General features: G+C 35.7%; 1 protein-coding gene across 1 annotated transcript in view; it reads left to right on the forward strand.

Annotated features, from left to right (window-relative positions):
* Positions 1-25,490, forward strand: part of GALC (galactosylceramidase) — a 59,192-nt gene that overhangs the window by 24,715 nt on the left and 8,987 nt on the right. Inside the window, exons 7-14 of the mRNA XM_060097961.1 lie at positions 2,668-2,798; positions 10,068-10,223; positions 11,179-11,303; positions 12,705-12,832; positions 17,961-18,050; positions 18,772-18,858; positions 21,175-21,325; positions 22,334-22,514. Coding sequence (XP_059953944.1) covers positions 2,668-2,798; positions 10,068-10,223; positions 11,179-11,303; positions 12,705-12,832; positions 17,961-18,050; positions 18,772-18,858; positions 21,175-21,325; positions 22,334-22,514 — 1,049 coding nt within the window. The remainder of the gene's footprint in view (positions 1-2,667; positions 2,799-10,067; positions 10,224-11,178; positions 11,304-12,704; positions 12,833-17,960; positions 18,051-18,771; positions 18,859-21,174; positions 21,326-22,333; positions 22,515-25,490) is intronic.

A 25,490-nucleotide genomic window follows, 5' to 3' on the forward strand; every position in this document is an offset into this window, starting at 1 on the left:
GGACTTTCATCTTCCCAAATTTGACATTTCATAGTTTTTTTTTTTCTCCTTGGGATTATACATGTCTCTTTAATTGTGTTCATTTCATTTGATGGAAGCATTAGAAGAATTAGAATTTAGTTTCCTTTTTCTTTTAAACTAATGGTCTGCAACTAAGGTGGTTATTTTATTTTATTTATTTATTTTTTTACTATTAAGAGTCTGTTTCTGATTCCATTGCATTCTAATTCAGCTTACCTGATTTGAAAGACTGTAATTCCTTTTCTAAGACTCATCATCAGTGTTTCAAACAGTTCAGACTTCATTTCCTTTTCCCTGAAACTTTAGTTTACCTGCAGTAACATGTCTCAGGAAATAACTTTTAGTTTGCATTTGCCATTTTTGTAGCAAGATTTTATTGGAATCTGTGTCCTGTTTGTTAAAATGCCTATTGAAAGGGTTCAATGATGGCAGATGAATGTAGGTATTCAGGTTCGATAAGCTTAATGAATATATATTCCGTATAGTATAATAAGATGGCCCCTGGAAATAATGAGGATTTGTTTTTAAGAGTAGAAATAAATACAGTACAAACAAGCAATGTATGTAAAGGTGGCAAGGCTATTATTTCTTTTATTTTTGCTGTTTACATTGTATTTATGATTTACTCTGGTTTTCAGTGATGTTTTAAAATTGCGTCTGGAAAATCCCGTCTGGGATCTGAGGGTCGTGGATGGAAATGGATGTGTGAGTCTCTGGACCCTCATTCAGTCCAATCAGAACAGCTTCCTTTTCATTTCTCTTATAAGTAGGGTTTCTATCTAGGCTTTTTAGGGGGCAGAAAGGGATGGGTTCCACAGCAAAACATTTGGAATACATTAGATAAAACTTTGCTCAAAGAATGCTGCTATTCATACTGATTTTAGCAACCTATTATAAAACACAGCTTATAGACTTGTATATTTTGGAGTATTATTTGAATATATACTTACTTAAAGTAAGCAATCTTAGAGGTGATGTTCTAGGAATAGCACTAGAAAAACTAGATATAATATTGCAATAAATGCAAATGTGACTAAGTTGTTCTCCTTCCTCTCTGTAAGAATAAGAAAGAATTTCAGGGTGATGAAATGCAAGATTGGTCTCCTAATAGAGAGCTTGGGAGTCTCAATCCTACTGAATCTTGAGAGTTGGTCTTTATTTACTATTAAGGATCTGTTCAGATTTCTTCCAGAGTGGAATTGATTCATTATTTGCCTCCTAAAACAGCACATTAATTAGAAATTTCTTTAGTTCAGAAAAGTTAGAAAGTGAAAAGAGAGCTTGTGAAAATCTTTGTTCTTTCTTATCTTAATTAATTCAACCAATGTTTATTGAGCACCTGCTACTATGAAGCTGACAGTTCAGAGTGCTTGGGGGTATAGCAATGGGTTTATTCACACCCATTCATCAAGAACTACTTCTGTTTTGAAACTAACACAGTATTGTGAAGCAATTATACTCCAATAAAGATCTATTTAGGGGCTTCCCTGGTGGCACAGTGGTTGAGAGTCCGCCTGCCGATGCAGGAGACACGGGTTCGTGCCCCGGTCCGGGAAGATCCCACGTGCTGCGGAGCGGCTGGGCCCGTGAGCCATGGCCGCTGAGCCTGCGCATCTGGAGCCTGTGCTCCACAATGGGAGAGGCCACAACAGTGAGAGGCCCACATACCGCAAAAAAAAAAAAAAAAAAAAAAAAAAAAAAAATCTATTAAAAAAAATAACAAAACTACTTCTGTTTTGAAATCTGAACCTCCTTCTCCTAGGTGAAATAATGTCTTCTTTTCTCTTGTTTTATATTTTGGCAATCCATACATTTTCAGTATATACTACTCTCTGATTTTCTAGGACATTCTGTTAGTTTTAGTGCCCTGATGAGTGTGTTTGCCACCTAACGGTGAGGACCCCATCTTGTGCTTTTTTTAGAGTCCTCATGGGGCCCAGGTTCAGAACTAAATACCAGAGTAGGCACTCTGTGCTTTGTTCATTTATTTCCCGTTACAGTTAGCTTGTTACTTTTAATCTGGTGGGTGGATAGTCCTACAGGCAGATTTTATTGCCTGTCCTGTGTATACCTATTAAAGACTTGAGGGTAACAGCAGAATATTTCTTATTTCTACTTCTAGTATGGTACAAAATACTAAGAACTGTAATCTTTTCAGTAATGGCAGAATATTTAAAGACATTGAAAAATACTCAAAATAAACTAAGTTAAAGCATTTTATTTACCAAATGGTATATTTAATTTGATCCCAATTTATTGTGTGTGCATAAGAGAATTCATGAAAGAATGCATACCAGGGTAATAGTGGGTTTTTTATGGGTAGTACTGCTCTGATTTTTTAAAAAAAATTTCCACCCTTGCACCCAAATTTTCTATGGCTAAACATAATTTTAAATTCAGAGGGAAAATCCCTCTAAAACATTTTTACCTCTTCGGGTTTTTTTTTCCCCTTACATTCCCATGAAGTAGATTATCTTAGTGATAATGCTTTTTTCCCCCCACACGAGGCACATTTCTATTGATGCATAATATTGACACTGTCATCCAGGATGCTGAGTTGGAAGACATTTTAGCTTTCTTTGTTGTAATTCAGCCGCTGAAAACTCATTTTTAACCTTTCCTATGTTCTGCTTATCTCTCTGAAAGGTGTTAAGAAGAATGCTGAACTATCAAGGTCTCCAGCAAGTGAAAATCATAGCGAGTGATAATCTCTGGGAGCCCATTTCTGCTTCTATGCTGCTTGACCCTGAGCTCTTGAAGGTGATTGATGTTATAGGGTAAGGAATGTTTTACTTTGAAAACTAACAGTTTCTGACTGCTTGCTGTGGATATTGACTGTGCCTTTGTTTTTGCCTGCTTCTCCCCATTTGATTATATTTTCAGAAGGTAGCTTTCTTGTATTTATTTAACCAAAGCATGTATAAATCATATTTCATTCCTTTTTTCTTTGAAATATATATACTTTGGGAATCCTTCTATGACAATGGAATAATGTACTGGTAACTTACAATATTGTTTTAATGTTTGGAGTAATAAAACATGGCTTTGTTTAGATTAAGGGGCAGAGTAGTATTTACATTTCAGAAATTATAAAGGCAGTGTTGTGAAATTAGTTCCTAACCCTCAGACTTCCTGTGCTTGGGCGTTTATGAACACTTAGGTAAATGGTATAGGATGATCACTGACCGTGACTTTTGTCACATATCCTTAGCAGTATGGCTTTGACCCTGCTTCTTAGGCCAGTTCTGCCTTTCAGCCTTTGCGGTCTTGACCTCACTGGGTTCCAGCAGTATTTTTTTTTTTTAAGTGTATTTGAATTTTGTCTATCATGATAATGTATATAAACATTTGAAAAATAGAATACATATATATGTGGAGTTTGTTCTTTATTCAGTGTGAAGGCTCTACTTGAACTATGTGTGCTTTTTTTTTTTAAACAAAGAATTTTCAATGTGCACAAAGTAGGCAGAATAATATGGTGGATATTCATGTTCCCATCATTCAGCCTCCATAATTATGAACCCATGAACAATTCTCCATTCACATGCCTATACATTCCTCTTTTCTTCCTCCTCACATTATTTTGAAGCAAATCCCAGATATTATATTATTTCTTCCATAAAAATTTTACCATTTATCTCTCAAGATAAAAACTCTTTCGTTTCACCATGAATAATACCATTATCACATCTAAATATGTGATAGTTTCTTGATATTATCAAATACCTGTTATTATTTTATAGTTTTATTTGATTGAATCTGGATCCAATTTAGATTCATACTTTATGATTAGTTGATATCTAAGTCTCTTCTAATTTTTTGGTTCTTGCTCCATCTCTTTTTTTTTCCTTTCATTTGTTGAAGAAACTGGATTGTTAGTCCTGTAAAGCTTCTCACAGTCTGGATTTTACTGATTTCATCTCTGTAAGTTTAAGTTAAACTTAAGTTTAACTTAAGTTTAAAATGCTCATCTATCCTGTTTCTTGTTAGAAATTGATAGAGGCGTGATTAGATTAGATTTAGGCTTATTTATTTATTTATTTTTTGGCAAGAAAAGTAAAATGTATTTTAATATTTTATACATTGAAATGAGAATGTAATTTTTGCCTTTATTGTTAAAACTTGCATAAATAGCTCAAATCTTGAGGGAAAAGAGTTGTGTTGATCTTGAATATATTTGGCTAGGGAAAAATAAATGAAAGTGTGGGTTTCACTGTATCTTCATGAAGAAGTTGGATGTTTAATTCATTTTATCTTTATTGATGTTGGTATCTTATGCAATTAATTCTCCTCTGAGCACTGCTTTAGGTCTATCTCATAGAGTCTGTTTTTTTAAATCATTATTTTCTAATTTACTGCATTGTGGTCATTTAATGCTGAATGAATTATTTAATTTCTTTCATAAAATTTCCCAAGGTCTTCTTTTTATCTTATTATATTAGGGTATATTTTCTATCAGGATATGAGAACTGAGTGTATATTATCCACCTTACTGATTGCATTGTTTTGCTATTCTGTATTCTAATTATTCTGTTCACTTAAACTATCCAAGGTTACTAAGAGTGTTAGTTTCCTCTTATTAGTGAGTTTCTATTTCTCCTTTCAATCTCATGAAATTTCTGCTGTTTGAAAATTGTTGCTGTGTTATTTGGTACATAGGTATTAGTAATGTTTTATCTTTATTATGGTTTGTAGCTATTATTATTAGAAAAAGTCATTCTTTGTCTCATATTATGCTTCTTGGTTGAATTTCACTTTGCATGTAACTAAGATAGAGAGCTCTGCCTTTTTTTTTTCATTTGTATTTGCCTGATAGAATCTTTGTTCATACTTTTATTCTTTACCTTTCAAGGTAATTTTGTTTTAGGTGTGATGCTGCACATAGCATAGGTTTAGATTTTGTTCTGAAAATCTTCATATTTTAGTGAGTTTAACTCATTTATATTTATTGATATACCTGAAGGTTTTGTTTTCTTTTCTACTGTGTTTGTTATTTAATGATTTGTACCATATATATATATATATATTTATATATATATAATACACCCCCACACACATTCTTTTGCTATGTGATTGTTTTCTTTGCTCTTTTTAAATGAAGTGTCTTTTTTGTTATTTAACAAGTTTTGATTCTATTGATTACATTTATGCTGATACCTTTATACCAGTAGTTCTCAACTGGGGATAATTTTGCCTCCTACAGAACATTTGGCAATAACTGAAAATATTTTTGACTGTCACTGGTGTAGGTGCTACTGGCATCTGATGGGTGGGGGCCAGGGTTGCTTCTCAGCATCCTCCAATGCACAGGATAACTCCCCCACAACAAAGAATTATCCAGCCAAAATATCAGTAGTGCTGAAGTTGAGATCTGCTCTATATTAATAATCTTGGTTCTCTCTCTATTTAGATATTGCCTATTTGTTTACTATAATTAATATTAAAATTATTTTAGAACCACTTCTTCCTCCCCCTCTCTCCTACAATGGAATTTTAATTACCAGAGTTTCTTAATCTTTGTGCTCTTACATGAGCATAAGCTTGTATGATCTTGATTTGTCAGCTGCAAGTTGTAATCTTTTACTCCCAGCTAACTGGCAAACTTAGTTTACATTTCAGTTTCTTCCCTCCTTTTATTTTGTGTCAACTATATTAGTTATACATTATTAGAAAATGTAATGTTTATATACTATTTAATTACCCTTTCTTTTAGTCAAGCTCTACTGTTAAGCATATTCAGTGCTCACCTGTAAGTCTTTTGTTGAAATATCTACTTTAGTCTCTTGAGTGTCAGAAGCTTAATATCTGCTATATTTCTCAGAAAGTGCTGATAGAAACAATATTTCTTGAACTTTTACATGTTTATTACTATATATCTGTGGCCTTTAGACTCAAAGGACAGTTTGGCTGGGTATAAAATCCTCGACTCATATTTTCTTAATTCTTGAGTATCATAAAATTTGCTCCGTTGGTTACTTACATAAAATGTTGCTGTTGAGAATTCTGATGCCAGACTTATTTTTTCTTATAAATGACTTGGCATAATTCTGATATGTCCAAAGAATATTTCTCCTTAACTTCAGAGTCTAGTACTTTTATACTGTTTACCATTTCCCAGTAAGTAGTGTGCACCCTTTGAATATCTATATTTCAGTAAGTTTTACTTAAATCTTAATTTAAATAATCATCCTGCTCCATTACTTTGGTTTTCTTTGTAGAAAGCCCAGTTACACATATTGGATCTCCTTTGCATATTGTCTTTATTCTATATTTCTCTCAAATTTTTTTTATCTCTTTATTTATTAGACAATGTCTAATCTGTGTTCCTTCTACTTTAGCCTTCATTTCTAAACTGCTTTTTCTTTTTAAAATAATTATTCTGTAATTCTCTCACTTTAGTTTTATATATCTCTGTTGTCTAATAATTTCATTTCCTTACAAATTATTAAGTATAACATACAAACACACACACATACATACATACATATAGAAGATCATAAGAGTATAGCTTAATGAATTATCGTAAAGTGAACATACCTATACAACTACCACCTAGGTCAAGAAATAGAAGATTATCAATATCTATGAAGCTGTCCTCTCGGAAATCTTTCTAAGCAGTAGCCTCTCATTTTGCACCAAAGGCAACTACTAATCTGACCTCTATTATCATAGACTAATTTTACCTGTTTAAAAACTATTTAAATGGCATCTTAGAGTATCTATTATTTTGGTCAACACTATATTTATAAAATTAACTCATGTTGATTTTAATTACTGTTTTGAATTCAATTGTAGGAATATAACACAATTTATCCATCTAGTCTTTGTTAAAGGCCATTTGGATTGTTTCCAATTTTTGGCTATTGTGGTACAATGGAATTTTGTTCAGGAGATGTTTATTCTGTGGCTCCCACCTCCATAGAAAGAGTATGTCTCCCTGCCCCATTCATGTTGTGCTTGACCTGTGCTATGTTTGCAGATTTTTGTTTTGCAGTTACAGTACTTTCTGGGGTCTGCTTCCTCTGGGCCTCATTCTCCTGATTGTCTAAATGTTGTCTATCCCTCATCCTAAGTGTTCCTGTCTTATTCAATTTGGATTCTAATTTAAACAGCTTATTCTTATGGTGAGACTCTACCATTTCAGAAAGGATTGTTTGCTACCTATTTCTGAAATAGTTAAGAGTTTAAGTTTGTATTGCCCAATATGGTAACCACTAGCCACATGTGTTTATGGAGCACTTGAAATATGGCTAATCTGAATTTAGGTATGTTATAAGTGTAAAGTACGCACTGGATTTTAGAGATGTAATATAAAAAAGTAAGTTATTAATAATTTTTATATTGATTTTATGTTGAATGATAATATTTTGGATATATTGGGGTAAACAGTATATAATTAAAATTTCTCTTCTGCTTTTTTAAAAATGTAGCTACTGGAAGATGTAAAATTATCTGTACACTTCACACTATATTTCTATTGGACAAATCCGGTTTAAACTGTCACAGTATTGTGTTTGATCTCTTAGTGAATTTACTGTTTTTGGCACTTGGCCCCAATTTCAAGCCTGTGAAGACATTTTCACTTTAGCCAGTTGTTCTCAATTCTTCCATTCAGGATAGAGTCTGCTGCTGGGGGGCGGTGAGTACCTGTTAGTCCCCTTTCACTTCCACTGTTTCCGTATTCTGTCTGTTGATTCTGGCCAGTCCTGATGCTGCAAGGCTCCTGGGGATTCCCTGTCACCTATTTTTGATGCAGATATTGTCTGTGGGTTTTTACTTTCCGTCATCAGGTTGGTCTGTTTGGTTTCAGGAGGAGTACTGGGGGAGTTTCAGAAAGTGGGCTACCATGATCCAGTTCATTCATAAGTTCTATTTTTCTTTTAATACACACATATTTTTCTGTTAAGATAAACCTTGGTTTACTTTCATTGATCTTAATCTTGTCATTTAAAGTTTGAAAAATCATGCCATGAAATGATAGAGATGTTTTTGCCTAATTATATGCATTTAAAAAATTATATTCTTAAAGAACTTATACATTTTGCTGAACTATGGATCTGGACATTGGGAGAGACCTGGATTTTAGTATCAGTTCTGCCCCTCTTTTCTCAGATCATTTGATAAATCAATCAGGTTTAAAATGTAACAGTTTCATTGTTTTCTGAATGAGGGATATAATACCTATTTCTGTAACTTTAAAAGAGATACTTTTTCAGATTTTAAAAATAGTGCATGCTCATTGTAGAAAATGTGGAAAACCATAAAGATAGAGTTAGAACTTACTCAAAATCTTAATATCTAGAGATCATTAATAACATAATAGCATATTATTTTCCAGACTATTTTTTTTATATAAGTATTTTTTACCAGAGACACACAAAATATACATTTGGCTGAGTGATAACTAGATGAGTCTTAAAATTAGTATTTGGTTGAGATGTCAAAACCAAATATCATGACCACAGAATGAAGTTCTGGGATATAGAATAAATCTAAAATGTAAAAGTTTATTAAAATTATATAATTTCAAAGAATAGTAGTCAGATTTTCCAAGTTGGGAATTGTAGTACCAGAACAATAATTTCTTAACCCTGTTAGGTGCTGGCTTGCTCTTGGGGTCTCTGTTGTATATGTTTACAATACTGAATAGATGCCTGTTTTCAGCTGAGTTCAGTGACTCAACATAATCTTGATGGAATCTCATTTTTTCCCAATTCTTTATATTCTTTATTATTTATGCATTTCTTCCTTATAAAATCTTGGAATGCCAAATTAATGTTGTACCTTAATTTGTCTTTACTAGTATAATTAATTCCCAAGTAGGATATTTTTTTCTTAAAAGATTCATGATCTAAATGGAATTAAATAAGTAAAAACTAAAGTAGGTTTTCACAGGCATTCTTTTAATGTTATGAATACCACTACACCAAACCACAAAGATTAGAATTATGATATAATCCAATCTCTGTTATTCTGCTTGTATTATTGTTAATTTATTTGTAAATAGTTGTTGGCCTAGAAAGTATACACTCTTGTCCCTAAAGTTATTTGGTTCATGTGCTCTCTAATTCTTATACTAACTGTTGGTCTATTTTCTATTTTCCATTTGAAATTTCTTAATTGTTTTTATATTCAATAATCAGTCATTTCCACAATCATCATTATGGCAGTATTTTACTCTTAGAACAATAAATATACATTTATATTTAGGCTGACTCCTCTCAAATGCTAGAACAAGGGAGGGGTTCATTAGTCTGGGGTAGGGTTTCTCAACCTCTGCACTACTGATATTTTTCACTGGATAATTCTTTGTTGTTGGGACCTGTCACGGGTGTTACAGGATGTTTAGCAGTGTCTCTGGCCTCTACTCACTAGATGCCAGTAGCAAATCCTGCCCTGCCCTGCCTTCTCCACCAGGCAAAAAGCATTCAAGTTGAGAACCACACTGCTCTGGGATAATAACTTCTAGTTTTCCCAAGATAGTTTATTCTTTTTATTCAAAGAAGAATTCTCTGTGCATTTTTGCTTGTTTTAGTGTTTTTGTTTTTGCCTGGGAATAAACAATAAATGCCTCTCTGTCTATGGGGAGTGGGAGCAGGGGAGGAGATACTACATTACATAATAGACTCATTAGTCTTACTTTTGGTTTCCTTCTTACTCCTTCCTTCCTACTGTCCAAGCTCTCTGTTTCCCCTGGGAAGTCTGAATCCTGTCTCCACCTCATTCATCTTTGGAGTGTTCTAGGTCTCTTCTCCTGCCTCCACCTGTCAACATCCTTCCCTCCATGTTATGGTTTCCAGAAAGAAATTTCTCATCCATTGCTATCTTCCTTCCCATTCTGTGTGTTATAGGGTTATCTCATTCTAAGGGTGTTCTGAGACACAAGGGTGGGAAGAGGATGCTTACAGTCTGACAGCCACCTGGAAGCTGCCCATTATTTTAAAATAGAAATCTTGGAGAAGATATGTATTTTTATTCACTCAATAAATAGATATAAGTGCCATGTTCTGACCTTTTTACATTTCCTCCCACCCTTTCTTTTCTAGAGCTCATTACCCTGGGACCCGTACAGTAAAGGATGCTAGGTTGACTGAGAAGAAGCTTTGGTCTTCTGAAGATTTTAGCACTTTAAATAGTGATGTGGGTGCAGGCTGCTGGGGTCGCATATTGAATCAGAATTATATCAATGGCTACATGACTGCGTAAGTTACTAGAAACTTTTAAAGGTTTTTATTTTGAAAAATTTCAAAACACAATAAGCAGAGAAAAGTACAATGGACTTCCATAGTCTCACAACCTAAATTCAATGATTGTAAACATTTGCCTTATTTTCTTTATCTATACCGATATCTATACCTAAGCTGTGTCAACTCAAAAAAAAAAAAAAAAAAAAAGCAAGAAGCTGCAAATAATAGAGCTTATTTGGGGTCTGATATATTGTCTCAGATATGGTTAAGTTATCCCCCTGGCCTGATAATAGCTGTTTGTTCTTATGTTCTTTTATTCCCTTAAAATCACTTACTACTGAGACCTGTTCTGTAAGGGCAAGCATTGTGGCCAGGCTTAGATCACAAAATGGCTTAGGCCTAAAATGGCTTCTCTTATGTCAATAAAGTTATGTCTGGTTCTCTTCCTCTGGGCAACCCTTACCCTATCTGCCTACACCATCATTTGAACCCTGGCAGTCTGACTCTAAGAGTTCTTATTTGTAAAACTTTGCAACAGCTCAGAGTGAAGTTCATAAAATTATGTCTTGAAATTGGGGCATTTAGAATGTTGACCGTCAAAAGGAAAGCAAGTATGGATAAAGCCTTTATTTGTATTTGACTCACATTTGTGACATGTCTGGTACTGGTAGGTCATGATTCATCTTCTGGTTACACCATTCGCCAGTAAAATTGTACACCTCTTATACATTTGTATTTTTTATTATATGATTCACCATTAAAAATATTTAGATGCATCCAACACTTGATTTTTCAAAATGTGAGTGAACTTTATGCAACTTATATTTTCTTGTTTTGGGTGGTAATTTTTTGTCATTTACATATATTTGTGTAAACTCTTATAAGGTCTTTTTTACTAAAGGCTTGTAGATATTTACATTTTTATTACAAGCTGCTTTGGTGTTTCTTTTTTATCAAACAAATCTTTTAGCACAATTGCTTGGAATTTGGTGGCTAGTTACTATGAACAGTTGCCATATGGGCGTTGTGGACTGATGACTGCTCAGGAGCCATGGAGCGGGCACTATGTAGTAGAAGCTCCTATCTGGATATCAGGTACGGTTCAGATTCCATCTCTCAATCCCTAACTTCCTTTCTAAGAGACAAAGCAGAAAACACTTAGAGGGGATTATATGAACACTGTGTGTGTGCATGTGTGTTAGTTTTAAGTATGTCTCTGTTTCAAGCAAGATTTGTCATAGTGTTTTGTAAGAACCTTTTGGGTAACTAGGCTACTTTCTGTATTCCATTCTCAATTATTCTATAACTAGGCTACTTTCTGTATTCCATTCTCAATTATTCTAAGACCAGGCTTTTTTTTAGTTGATATATTTTTCTCAGAGATTTGTAGTCATGACATTATGTAACCATGACATTATTCTAAACTCAGGTTGTTATTTCAAAAATATGGAAATGTTAAGTTGGATTTGTATATCCTGGTTGGTTAACCCCTTAAATGTTGAAATAGTTGGTCCCACATTATCTACATGAACTAATGTGCTTTTCTAATTTTGTCACTGGTTATTGTGTCACCTCCCAAAATGGACAAGGAATATTGCTCAGTACATTTTCAGGACCAACTTTGGAGGTGCCCAATAAATACATATTGTGGAAATAAACTTGTTTGAGACCATAAAGCTTAGTTTTTGGAATATTTTGTTAACTTTTAAAAAACTGTATTCTTTGTAGTTATATTGGGATGGGTTAAATAGAGATCATCAAAAGTTGGGAGGGGATAACTTTATTTTTTATTCTTGGAAAGAAAAGGTTTACTCAGTAGTTTTGAACTGCCAGAGTGTGGTTCATTTATTTTCACCAGTCATTCTAAGAATATTCCCATAATTGTACCATTTAACTAGAAGTTGAAACATGAGACTGGTGAGTATTCTTCTCCAAAATAGAAAATAACTGTTAGACTCAATCAGACTTGGGGTGGAAAAGTTTTCCTTCTACCCTTCTAGGTTCTTTGGCTAATCTAATAATTAAATGGATATAAGACCAGGAAAAAAAAACACATTTAATTTTGTACATAAAAATATGAGACTCAAATTTGCAGTCAGGCAATTGAGGTTTATAATGCCATCCTGAGCTAAGGAATGGGATAGGGACCTGGAGCTTCAAAGGGGAGGAAGACAGTTCACAGGATGAGAAGAGCAGATGTTTGCCCTGCCATGCAGGTGAATCTTTCAGATACAAAGTTGTCTCTGGTAGTAGCTGTCTTTCTGTGCTAGGTCCCCTATCTAAATTCTTTCAGGCAGATAAAGGAGAGAGAAAAGTTTTTCTTTTGTCTGCTAGGTCTTGATTGCCATCAGTTCAAAATAATCCACATGCTAAAGTGGCGCATTTTGGGGTGGCATGTTCTGTTTTCTTTCAGACTCAAATCAGCTTTTTATTTTTTGACGAAATCCTGTTATCACAGTTTTAATCTTATTTGGGTCTTTCTCTGCTTGTCTATAGCTCATACCACTCAGTTTACTCAACCAGGTTGGCATTACCTGAAGACAGTTGGCCATTTAGAAAAAGGAGGAAGCTATGTAGCTCTGACGGATGGCTTAGGTAACCTCACCATCATCGTTGAAACTATGGTAATTCTTTGTTGTTTTTATTGGATTAATTCACTTTGTTAGTATTGGAAAATATAGCATAAAGCACAACTGAACACCTTCTTAAAAAAAAAAAAACAGGGGAGCTTTTCTCCTCTGCATAGGATCCCAGGACTGGGACAACCAGTCTGTGGCTTGACCTGCTCACTCTCTAGGTTGAGAGCAAACCTTCTCTTCCTTTCAGATCCCTCCTAGGGGTGGAGGACCCAACCTTATGCTTTTTTTTCCATTCTACTCAGTTACGTGGAAATCCTTCTTGCAGCTTTGGTTGTATAGAAGTTCTTCTGCCAGTTCTAGTTAGTTTTCTTTGAGAATTGTTCCACAGGTAGATGTACTTTTGACACGTTTGTGGGGGGAGGTGAGCTCTGCATCCTCCTACTCCACCATCTTGATCCAACCTCCTCTGTTTGTTTCTTTGAATCAAAGTTGTTTTTCTTTTTGACAGCATATGGTTGGATCTTGCTTTTTGAAAAATTTAGTCTGACCTTTTGATTCAATTGCTTAATCCATTTACATTTAATGTTAATATTGATATAGTTGGATTTACATCTTTCAGCTTACTTTTTATTTTCTATACATCTCATTATTTTGGTTCATCTATTCTTCTGTTACTGTTTTCTTTTGCAAAAGTCAATATTTTGTGATATAATATTTAAATTCTTTTAATTTTTTTTACTATATTTTAGTGAGTTATTTTCTTAAGTGGTTGTTCTAGGATTTAGTGCAGAAATCTTGACTTATTAGAGTCTACTTCAGATTTCTATTAACTGCATTCCAGTGAGATATTCATTTTTCGAAAGGTAGTTTTGCTTAATATAAAATTCTAGGCTGACAGTTTTTCCTTGAATGTGCTGTCTTCCATTGTTTCTGGTGATAAACCAACTATTAATCTCATTGAGGTTCCCTTGTAAATGATCTTGTTCCTTTCAAGATTTTCTTCTTTTCTTTGACTTTCAGCATTTTTACTGGGTGTCTGTATGTGCATCTCTTTGTATTTATTCCTCTTGGAGTTTGTTGAGCCTCTTGGATCTGTAGATTAATGTTTTTCATCAAATTTGGAAAGTTTTCAGCTACTTTTCTTTGAATATATTTTCTGCTCCTTTCTCTCTCCACTGTTTTCTACTGTCCCATTGTATATATGTTGGTGTACTTAATGGTATCCCACATTTCTCTGAGGTTCTGTTCATTATTCTTTATCCTTTGTGTTTTTTTTCCCCACAGTTTCTCAGGTTGCACAATTTCTATCAATTGTTTTCAAATCCTCTAATTCATCTGCTATTTCAAATCTACTGTTGACCCCTCTAGTGAATTTTTCATTTCAGTTATTATATTTTTCAATTTCAGAATGTCCATTTGGTTCTTTTAAAATTTTTTGTCACCTAATTGATATTGTCTACTTGATGAGACATTGTGATTATATCTTCCTTTACTTCTCTAAACCTTGTTTCCTTTAGTTCTTTAAATGTATTTATATTGGTTACTTTGAAGTCTTCAACTGTTAAATCCAGCATCTGGTTGCTCTCACAGGTGGTTTCTGTTGCCTAGTTTTTGTGTATCGGTCACACTTTCTGTTTCTTTGAATGTCTCCTAATTTTATGTTGAAAGCCAGACCTTTTATATAATATATTGTGGTAACTCTGGGTACTGATTCCCTCCTTTCCTGGGGTTTGTTGTTTGCTTGCTTATTTGCTTAGTGATTGGCTGGAGTGGTTTAGTGGAGTTTATTTCCTCCACTCCCCCCACCCCACCCCCACCCGCCCAAGCCTCAAATGTTGCTTCTTAGAGGATGCAGCTTTGGGCAGGTGCACCTCTCTGTTATTGCCTCACTAATTACTGGTGGATTGCTCTATTGTTTTCAACAATGCTCAGGGGCTTAAACTGCTCCATAAGCTGATCCAATTAAATTCCAGCTTATTTGCAGAGGTGGATTTTGAGGTTAGTGTTTTAGGTTTATTCTGGCATCAGGAGGGTTCTTCTTAGCTTTCTTTTTTTGTGGTTCTCCCTGTCAAAATAGCTGGGCAGTGGTTTAGCTTATGCATCTAATGAAGCTGACAGTCTCTTTTTATTTGCTTGCCACCAAAACTTCCATTATTTTTAAGAGCACCCTTACTCTTGAACTTCCCCATGCTCTGCATTAAGTACAATCAATTTCTTTGGGGAGACTTTCTGAACTCTGTGTTTTATGACCTGTCTCTCTCCCAGGACAAAATCTCTGAGCTGAAGCTTGGAGTTGGGGATGGGGACAAGGGTGTGTTTCTCTCTTAGTGACACCTCTGATTTAGGAGTATGGTGCTGGGTGGGGGTTTGGAACCCCCATATTCTCAGTGTGCCTTGTTTAAGGTGAGTCTGTGAATGGAACCTGGACAGAGGAAGGGAACCCTCAGCCTCTTGGCCACACTCTTGGCTACTTGTCCTCAGCATCAAGTAGCTGAAGGGAAGGGGAGTGAGAAATGCTGATATTCTGCTTCTCTCAGGAAGATATTGTCTTCACCTGGGAGCTGGGAGTGAGGGAGCCCTGTGTTCTTGGCTGTACCCACTTGGCATGGAGTTTCTGTCACTCTAGGCTGAGAGGGACAGGGAGGGAGTGGATCATGGTTTAGTAGATTTTATTGAATAAATGTTTCTATATTTGTTGCATGGCCTTAGGACCATTTCCAGAGACTTTATTGTAATTATTATTTACATAGTTTGCACCAGGTTCACTGGGAGCAGGTTCATGGAGCTCTTCCCATTGCCATTCTGGAAGCAGATCTCTCCTTTATTCATTATTCATTCAGTTTTTTGAACATATTTAAATACCTGATTTAATGTCTTTGTCTAGGAAGTCTAATATCTAATAAGCAATGACTGGGGTTTCTCAGACATAGTTTCTGTCAACTGCTCTTATGCCTGTGTATGGGCCATTCTTTCCTGGTTCTCTGAAAATCTCATAAGGATTTGTTGAAAACTAGACACATTACATAAATAACATGGAGACTCTGGAGATAAGATTCTTCCTCCTATCTAGCATTTGTGGCTGTTGCTCTTTGTTGTGGTTGTTGCTGTTTATTTGCTTTGTGACTTTCCTGAACAAATTCTGTAGTTTGTAAGCTTTATCATTTGTGGCCACTGAAGCCTCTGCTCAATTATCTTAGTGATCAGATCATGATTGTACAAATTTCCTTATGTTTGGAACTAGCAAGTGTCCCAGCCTTTGCTGATGGGCTCTGTGTGCACAGTTGGGGCATGCCTCAATACTCAGGCAGGCAGTTTACAACTCTGCCTTAGCTCTTACTTCCTGTTTGAGCAAAGCTCCCAGGTTGACTTGAATTTCCCAGTAAAGCCATCTGGCACCACAATTTTCTCCGTGGGTAACTTTTTAACTACATTTTCAACTTCCTTTACAGATATCGGGCTATTCAGTTTGTCCATGTCTTCTTCAGTGAGCACTGGGTTTTTGTGTCTTCAAAGAAATTTGCCTTTTTAAGTTGTTAAATTTCTGGGCACAAAGTTATTAATATTATTCCCCACTATTCTTTTAATATCTGTATACTCTGTATTGATGTCACCTTTCTTAATGTTCATAATTGCAATTTGTGTTTTCTTTTTATCCTGATTTCCTGATTAGTCTGGCTAGAAGTTTATTCAATTCTATTAATCTTCTCAAAGAGTCAGCTTTTGCTTTCTCAATTATTCTCTCTTGTTTTTCTGGTTTTTGTTTGATTTATCCTTTCAGCTCTATTATTTTCTTTCCTCTGCTTACTTTGTTTTTTTTAAATTTAATTAATTTTTTTATTGAAATGTAGTCAATTTACAATATTATATTAGCTTCAGATGCACAGCATAGTGATTCAGTATTTTTGTAGATTATGCTCCCTTTAAAATTATTAAAAAATAATGTCTATATTTTCCTGTGTTGTACAGTATATCCTTGCTGCTTATCTATTTTATACATAGTAGTTCATATCTCTTAATCCCATACATACCCTATGCTTACTTTGGTTTTAATTTGCTCTTCTTTTCCTAGTATCTTAAGCTAAAGTCTCAAATCCTTTCTTCATTTCTAATCTAGGTGTTCAGTGCTATACATTTTTTTCTAACTACTCTTTTAGTGGCATCCCACAAATCCTGATGTGTTGTGTTTTGCTTTTCATGCAGCTCAAAATTCTTTCTAATTTCACCTTTTATTTTAATTTTTTTCTTTGAGGCATGAATTATTTAGAAATTTGTTATTTAGTTTCTAAATATTTTGGAATTTTTCCAGAGATTTTTGTTATTCATTTCTGATTTAGTTTTATTGTGGCCAGAGAACAGACTTTCTGTGACTTGAATCTTTTTGAATTTATGGAGACTTCTTTTATGGCTAAGAATATGGTGTACTTCGGTAAATGTTCCCTGTGCACTTGAAAGGAATATGCATTCTGCAATTGCTGGATGAAGTGATCTATAGATGTCAGTCCAGGCAAGTTACTTGGTAGTGTTGTTCAAATCACCTGTGTCTTTGTTGATCTTCTGTCTAGTGGTATATCAGTTATTGAGGAAAGGTATTGAAATCTCTAACTATGATTGTAATTTAAAATTTTCCCACAAAGCCTGTCCCAGAACCTTATATTGTAAGTCCTCTGTGATTGTTGAATCCCCTAAAGTAGGGATGATGTCTCAGACTTCTTTTGATCCCAGCCCATTGTAGTGATTATTTGGAAAAAAATGATGCTGGCAGTGAGATTTGTTATATATATTTAGCTGACCTCAGTTGTGTATTTGAAGGTTATATATAGGTGAGATGCCTTTTCAGTGAAAATGTCCCAAGATTTACTTTTTTTTTTTGATGTATATTACTTGGAAAACAACATAAAAATTAATCTGTGTGCCATCAAATGACTGGAATTCAAAGTTTGATTCAGTCAAAATGCCACTGAGTTTTACTTTGACTAGGCATACACAATAGACATTCAATAAAGGTTTTTAAGAAAAAAGTCTTTAAAAGTTTGAAATAAACTGTTATTTGTCACCTATTATGTGTCATTTCTGTTAATCTATAGGCATTAAATGTTTGTTTGTTTTTTTCCCCCCCAAAATGGCTTGTATATCATTTGGATAACTTACATGATTCTTTTTTTTTTCTACTCAGAGTCATAAACATTCCACATGTATACGGCCACTTCTTCCCTATTTCAATGTTTCACAACAGTTTGCTACCTTCATTCTTAAGGGTTCTTTTGTAAGTAAATAAGTGGAACTTTTATTTTGATTTTGATTTGAGAATTTATATATTTTATCACGGGCTAGCAGTTCTGAAGTGAAGTCTTACATTACAAGTGATTAAGAGTTTGCATATGAATGGGTAAATGCCTTGGTGTCTTATGTCTGCTGACTAGTTTTAGTCAAACATACAGAAGCCACTAGGAGGTAATGCTCTTTGTGGTTTTGAAGAATCCTAACAAAGGTCACTTGCAAGAAAGTTGTTCTTTTTGGTAGAACATCATTTGTGCAGTTGAGGGAACTTTCAAACATTGATCTTTACAGTACTCTGTACAAAAAAAAGAGACAAGATTCTTGTTATTTCTACCTATTGTTAGATTTGAATACAGAAATACAGTGCTCTTTCTACTAATCGTGTAAGAATTGTTTTTTAATGACAGAAAATTCTTAAAAAGCTTTTTACATAGGTATAATAATGAGTATTTTTGAAGCAAAGACACTAAAATCTTTTTGAACATTTGCCAAAAATCTGCCGTATTTTTAGGAAATAAAGTATTTGCTTGAATAATGTCTTCCTACTTTCAAAATGTTTACTATTTAAGATTTGAGGTGGATCTTTTGGTAAATAGAAATAGAATGCACATTGTCATTGATTCATTCTTGCTGGTACAGATTTTAGAAATCCTCAAAGAGGAGATGATGAATCACTCAACTATGCTTTCTTTGTGTTTCCTCCTTAGAGTGAAATACCAGAGCTGCAGGTGTGGTATACCAAACTTGGAAAACCATCGGAGAGATTTCTTTTCAAACAACTGGATTCTCTATGGGTAGTTTTAAATAAATTCCTATAGTGTGAGCATTGCAACAGTAAAGGGAACAGAAATTTGATTAATGAATTAATTTTTAATTTCATAACTGATTTTATGGCTGAAGCATAATAGAGGTAATAGGGGCATAACAGTTTGCCCGCCCCCCATTCTTTTAAATAGAAGTCCTCTTCAAGGCAGTATGGTTTGGTAGATGTGTTTGTTCTTGGTATTTAGTTCGTCTTGCTGAATTGTACCAACCATCAGTTGGTTGCTCAAGTCAGAAATTTGAGTCTCATTTGAGACTGTCATTCCCACTCACCCTTTGTATACCCTCAGTGATCAAGTATAAACAATATCACCCACATATTTCTCCTACCCATTCCTTATTTTCCATTCCCACGGCTACTGCTTGTTTCAGTGCCTCATTATGTCTCTCTCGGATTTCGGAAACTATCTCTTGTTTTTTCAGTCTCCCCGCCACCCATCACACTACTACCAGAATGATGCGTCTAAATGCAGATCTGATTTTTGTCAGTCCCTGCTCAAATGCCTTAGTGATTTTTCCTATAAGTTCACATTCCTTAGTGTGGCATGTGACCCACATTATCACCTCATGAGGTAAAAGACTGCTTTCCTTTCTAGATGCATGTCCTACTAAACTGACCTTTCCTCACAGACTAAACATCTTGCATTTTTCAGAGCATGACATGCCAAGTTAATTACTTCTGTGACTTTGCACATGCTTTTTCTTTGTCCTAGAATGCCTTCTGTTCATATCTTTGTCATCCTTCAAGACTCAGCCCAAGTGTTGCTCCCTCTGAAGCCTTCCCCACCAGTCTTAGGTCATAGCCACCTAGGGATATGTACTTACCTAGTAAACACTTTACCCACTACAGTGGATGCCTCGAGGATTGGGTCACAGCCTTATATACCTTTTTGTCCCAGGTGCCTAGTGTAGAGCTTAGCAAATGGTGGTTTCTCATGAGTAAATGTTTCAAAGAATGAATTGGCCCATGCAAGCACATCACTTCACCTAACTGACACAAATCTGCTACTTTTTATGGTAATTATTAAAGTTCTGTGACTGAACTAGTCAGTATCAGTAATTGAACGCCCATTGTATATTAAATTTGAAAAAAGGAATAGTCTCTAATTTTTGCACAACACATTGCTAGAAATGGCATAATAAAACTGATTTCCCCATAGGAAAAATAATATCATTTGGAGTTCTTCCTAAGCCAGAATATGGTATTAGATATTTCATAGATCTGACCAACAGTTTATTAAAGCAAAGGTATGATATAAACCTCTAATATAAAGTAGAAAAAAAGAGCTACTCAGATTTCATAAAGTGGACATAATGTTTAGTGCCTGTGTCAGTTATGCAAAGGACTTCAGTGTCTTCAGAGGCCTGCTTTTACCATAGGACACCTATGATGTAGGGAAGGTTTCTCGTAGGTCACTCACTGAGTTTAGAACTTTATAAACATTTTCTCATTTAATCCTCACAATAGCCCTATGAAGTATGTTTTCTTCCCCTCATTTTATAGATGAAGAGATTATGGCTTTATATGCCAAGGTCATAAATGTGACATAAATGTAATTTGTTAATTGAATAATTGAAATACGTATTGAACATGTAATGAGTAGGACTTTTTTTAATATAGTAAACGTTTTCTGTGTTTAACAGCTGAGTCAACAATAAGATTTTATGGATTTTTCTACCTTAGCAAAGTCCTAAAAAATAAATAAGCAGATCTCTTAGTTACATGTATTGAATTATTCACAGGCTTTAAGGATAGTACAGTCTAATGGAAAAGACAGAGTAATGGAAAGAGATTTGGGGATCATCTAGTCCTTCTTCCTTCTGTGAAAAGAAATTCTTTTAATATCCTTTCTAGAATGTTTAATTGCACAAAGTCTTATAAATAACTTAAGAAAAAAGATTCCAAGGGCCTTGATATTGAGTGTGTCCTTCACAGGTAGTTAGGGAATTCTAAAAGAAATGAGTTTGGCTTATCTTAAGCTTATTATTATAATTATTATTATTATTTTTTTGCGGTACGTGGGCCTCTCACTGTTGTGGCCTCTCCTGTTGCGGAGCACAGGCTCCGGACGTGCAGGCTCAGTGGCCATGGCTCACGGGCCTAGCCGCTCCGCGGCATGTGGGATCTTCCCAGACCGGGGCATGAACCCGTGTCCCCTGCATCAGCAGGTGGACTCTCAACCACTGCGCCACCAGGGAAGCCCTTAAGCTTATTTTTTAAAAGCTATTTGACCCAAATGAGATGAGCCAAAGTACTTGGCTTGAACACAGCATCGTTTCTTTCTCAGCTCCTAGACAGCGGTGGCAGCTTCACGCTGAAACTGCAAGAGGACGAGCTGTTTACACTCAGCACGCTCACCACCGGCAGCAAAGGCAGTTACCTGCTGCCTCCGAAATCCCAGCCCTTTCCCAGCGTCTATAAGGATGACTTCAATGTCGGTAAGTTTTTGTACTAAAACTTAACTTGGTTTCCAATTTCAGCAGTAGTGGATAGATTTCTACCTGTCAAACCGGTGCCTGATGGAGTGGTTGTGAGAACCACATTAATTTAGCTCTAAATCTCTATGTGGTAAACGAGAACTAATCTTTGTGTTACTTCAAGATAAATCGCAATTTGAGGGTCCTGTTAGTTTCAGTGCCAGAAAAAATGTAGAGGTTATTGTTGGAATGAAAGTTATACAGATCTTACTCAACTTACGGTGGGGTTAGGTCCTGATAAACCCATTGTAAGTTGAAAATATCATAAGTCAAAAATACCAAACCTCATAACTCAGTCTAGCCTACCTTACATGTGCTCAGAAAACTTACGTGAGCCTACAGTTGGGCAAAATCATCTAACACGAAGCCTAATAAGGTGTGGCATATGTCATGTTGTTTATTGAAGACTGTACTGAAAGTGAAAAGCAAAGTGGTTGTCTGGGTACAGAATGGTTCTGAGTGTATCTGTTGTTCACCCTCGTGATTGCATGGCTGATGGAAGTGTGGCCCACTGCAGCTTGCTGCCACTACCCGGCATCACAGGAGGGCATCCTGATCAAAATTCAGAAGTTGAGGTACAGTTTCTACTGAATGCATACTGCTTGTACCTTTGAGAAGCTGAAAACTTGTTAAGTCAGGGCCGTTAAGCAACTTGCCTGGGGAACTGACTGAGCTAGAATCCGAACCCAGGTCTACTTACTCCAGAACTCATGATCTTTCCTCTTAAGCAGTTGCATGGATTAAGTGTGTAAAGTCTGTAGGTCAAACTGATCACACTGATACTTAATAAAGATGATGTAAAAGTCAATAGCTCTTTAGTAACCTAAGCCCTAAACTCTGACTGTTTATAAGTATCATTTACTTATTTAAACCTTTTCAGAAGTATATCAAAATGTACCAGAAAATATCAGAGAGGAGAGATTCTGTAAGATTTGATACTAAACAAAGAATTTATTGTGTTCTGAACAGATTACCCATTTTTTAGTGAAGCTCCGAATTTTGCTGATCAGACTGGTGTGTTTGAATACTTTACAAATGTTGAAGACCCTGGAGAACATCGCTTCACACTGCGCCAGGTTCTCAATCAAAGGCCCATTACTTGGGCTGCTGATGCATTCAACACCATCAGTATTATAGGAGATTACAAATGGTATGTACAACTGACATCCTTATGTAGATTTGGCTGAAATAACCTTGTAATGTTGTCAGGTACATTCTGAAGCCAGGACTTTTCAACAGTTCTCCTGTCCAAGAACCTAACAGGTGTGTTATAATATCACGGTGGCCATAAACCAGCCAATTGTTTTATTGTTTAAGTGTCCTTCCCTCAGATTTGCCCAAATTAATAGTAATTGTTGCAGGATCAGATTGATTTTAATATAAAAATTGAGGACTTTGGGACCCAGTTATAATTTAAAATTTATTTCTAAGCAGACTTTGTGATTTGCATGTTGTTTTTAAGTTTTTGTTTTTGCTGGAGAGTGATTTGTTGAAATGGTGCTGCCACCTGCTGGATCCATACTTGAATTACATTGTTTTAGCTTTTGTGGAAAATCTATTTACCAGGTGACAGTAGATGGCAACAGTAAAAAGCAAATCAGCTTTTAGTTGGCTAGAGAATTCCACTCTTTTATTTAAGCATTTGATAAAGAGAAAAGATGTATTTATTCTTCACTCAAAATATAATGGCCAAAGCAGAACTGAGAAGACAGTTATGGAATTCCTATGTACTGACTAATTATAACTATTTTAGGTGTTTCTTTTCTATTTTTTCTTTTAACTAGTATAATGCTACTGTGAAACATGAAACACAAGCATTTCAGGCTTAGTGATAGTAACTATTAATGTCAAGTCACCAAATAGCTTGGAAATTGGGCAGGGAAAGGAAGATAATTTGGAAAAGAGCTTTGAATTGTTTATCTGTAGAATGCTGCAGAAAGTCTCTCTCTGTATTGCCTTACTCCCTATTATAAATCCCAATTCTAGTCCCAAACTCAGATAGTAAGTCTTAAGAAACTCCTATCCAGAGTTTCTAGAACCCTTACAGCTCCTTGGAGAGTTATTGGGGGTAGAGTAAAGAATTCTTGCCTAATTTAGAATAACTTCAATGGCTTATCTTTTTATACAACAGAAATACTGTTTATCCCAACATCTCTGTATCACACACTTTATCTGGACATTCTGGTCATGTCAGCGGGGTTTGTGATTTCGTCATTTGTTACTGATGGTCTTACAGTAAGACAGGTGGCTGCGTTTAAATGTGTAAGGGAGGGGCCCTGTTATTTTGATCACTATAGAAAACCTTTAAGTTTCTGTGACAACCCACATCCCCCACGCTCATGACCACTACACAGGGCTCTCTCTGAACCCCAAATCTGTTGTTTCTGGCTGGGACTCCAGGAAAACTGAGAGACTCTTTCATTGTAGTAGAGAGATGACGTAGAGCACCATCTACAGATTAAACAAAGCTCTTCATACCTTTGAAGGTTTCGCAGTATTTAAATAGAAGTACGCAATCTTTACTACTGCAGTGTGTAAGGAGGTGAAGAGGAGGATGGGGGAAAGTGGGGAGAGAAGGAAGGAGTGACATATTCTGAAAGAAAAAGAACCAGGAAATGGCAACTATGCATGTCAAGAAAGGACTGTTTTTGTCTTTCTTAAGCCCTACTTTCATCATGTTCTTTCACTGCTCAAGAATACGCAGTGGGGCTTCCCTGGTGGCGCAGTGGTTGAGAGTCCGCCTGCCGACGCAGAGGACACGGGTTCGTGCCCCGGTCCGGGAAGATCCCACATGCCGCGGAGTGGCTGGGCCCATGAGCCATGGCCGCTGGGCCTGCACGTCCGGAGCCTGTGCTCCACAACGGAAGAGGCCACAACAGTGAGAGGCCCGCATACTGGAAAAAAAAAAGCAACAAAACAACAAAAAAACAATATGCAGTGACTCTTTCCTGCTACCGAACCAGATCTGCACTTCTATGCCTGACTTCCAAGATCTTTTAAAATTTGGTCTCATCCTATTTATTTTGTGTTATTATCCTATCCTGGATTCAAGGGAGCCAGATCTGTTTAGAGATGTACACACATCCCATGTCCATTTCTGTTCTCTGGCTCTGATGCCCATTTATTGCAGGGAAAGGAGGGAATGAAAACTGGGTAACACTAAACACTGGTATGAGCTTCCCATAGCTACCTATTGGCAAAGGTAGCATCCTCTTTACCTTATAGACTGGGAAACTGAGGCTTTGGGGTAAGATTTGTTCAAGATCCCATACTTTTAAATTCCAGAACCAGGGCAAGAGGCCAGGTCTGTTTGGTGCTGTAGCCCATGCTCTTGGACTATACCTCACAGCCTTGTTTTAATCATTGTCTTCTTCCTGAGAGTAGGAAAGGGAAAGTTAGTAAGTTAGTGGAGTTTATCCATAGTGCTATTCTAGTAAATCAGCTCTACGTGTGCACAGTGCCATCAGTTCTTAGAACTGTGTTTAGGACAGACCTTCTCTCATATTTAGATTTAGTTAAGTATCAGCACAGTAATTTGACTATAAATAGTAGACTTTACCAAAGCTGTTAAAGACTTCCATCTTGTTAGTAAGCTTTGGTTGGGATCTGAGGACAATCACAAAATTATCTTTTGCTGCACAGACCTGAATTCTGCATCCTTTTGATCAAATTTGCTTAATTATGTTGGCTGGTTTTTGTTCTCTCAGCACTTCCAAGAGATTATGGCTGTGGAAGACTAAACCAAACTTTTATTCTATTTTATTCATTATCTGTAAAATTGCCTGTAAGTTGTGATGCAAGAATCACTTATTCTGGACTGTAAGGTATAAAAGGAAAACATTTGATCTTCTCTCACTCTAACTCTAAATAGAATAAGTTTTTGGTGCTGGCAGGATCTGTAGCACTTTCAAACTTCTGATGAGCCAGCAGGGAGGTAGGGGATGTAAGGAGCAAGCTGATCCTTGGTGGTTTCATGCTGGTGATAATCTACAGAGAGACAAACTCCCTCTGCTGTGGGAGGACATACAAGAGAGACTGGGCTTTAGTTACTTAGCATTTGATTTTCCCATAAAGTAGCCCAGCTTTGATTAAATGATTAAATGTAGATTTTCCTGATTGTTGTGTA

Source organism: Mesoplodon densirostris, chromosome 4 (genome assembly GCF_025265405.1).
Source record: "Mesoplodon densirostris isolate mMesDen1 chromosome 4, mMesDen1 primary haplotype, whole genome shotgun sequence".
Taxonomy (NCBI): Eukaryota; Metazoa; Chordata; class Mammalia; order Artiodactyla; family Ziphiidae; genus Mesoplodon; species Mesoplodon densirostris.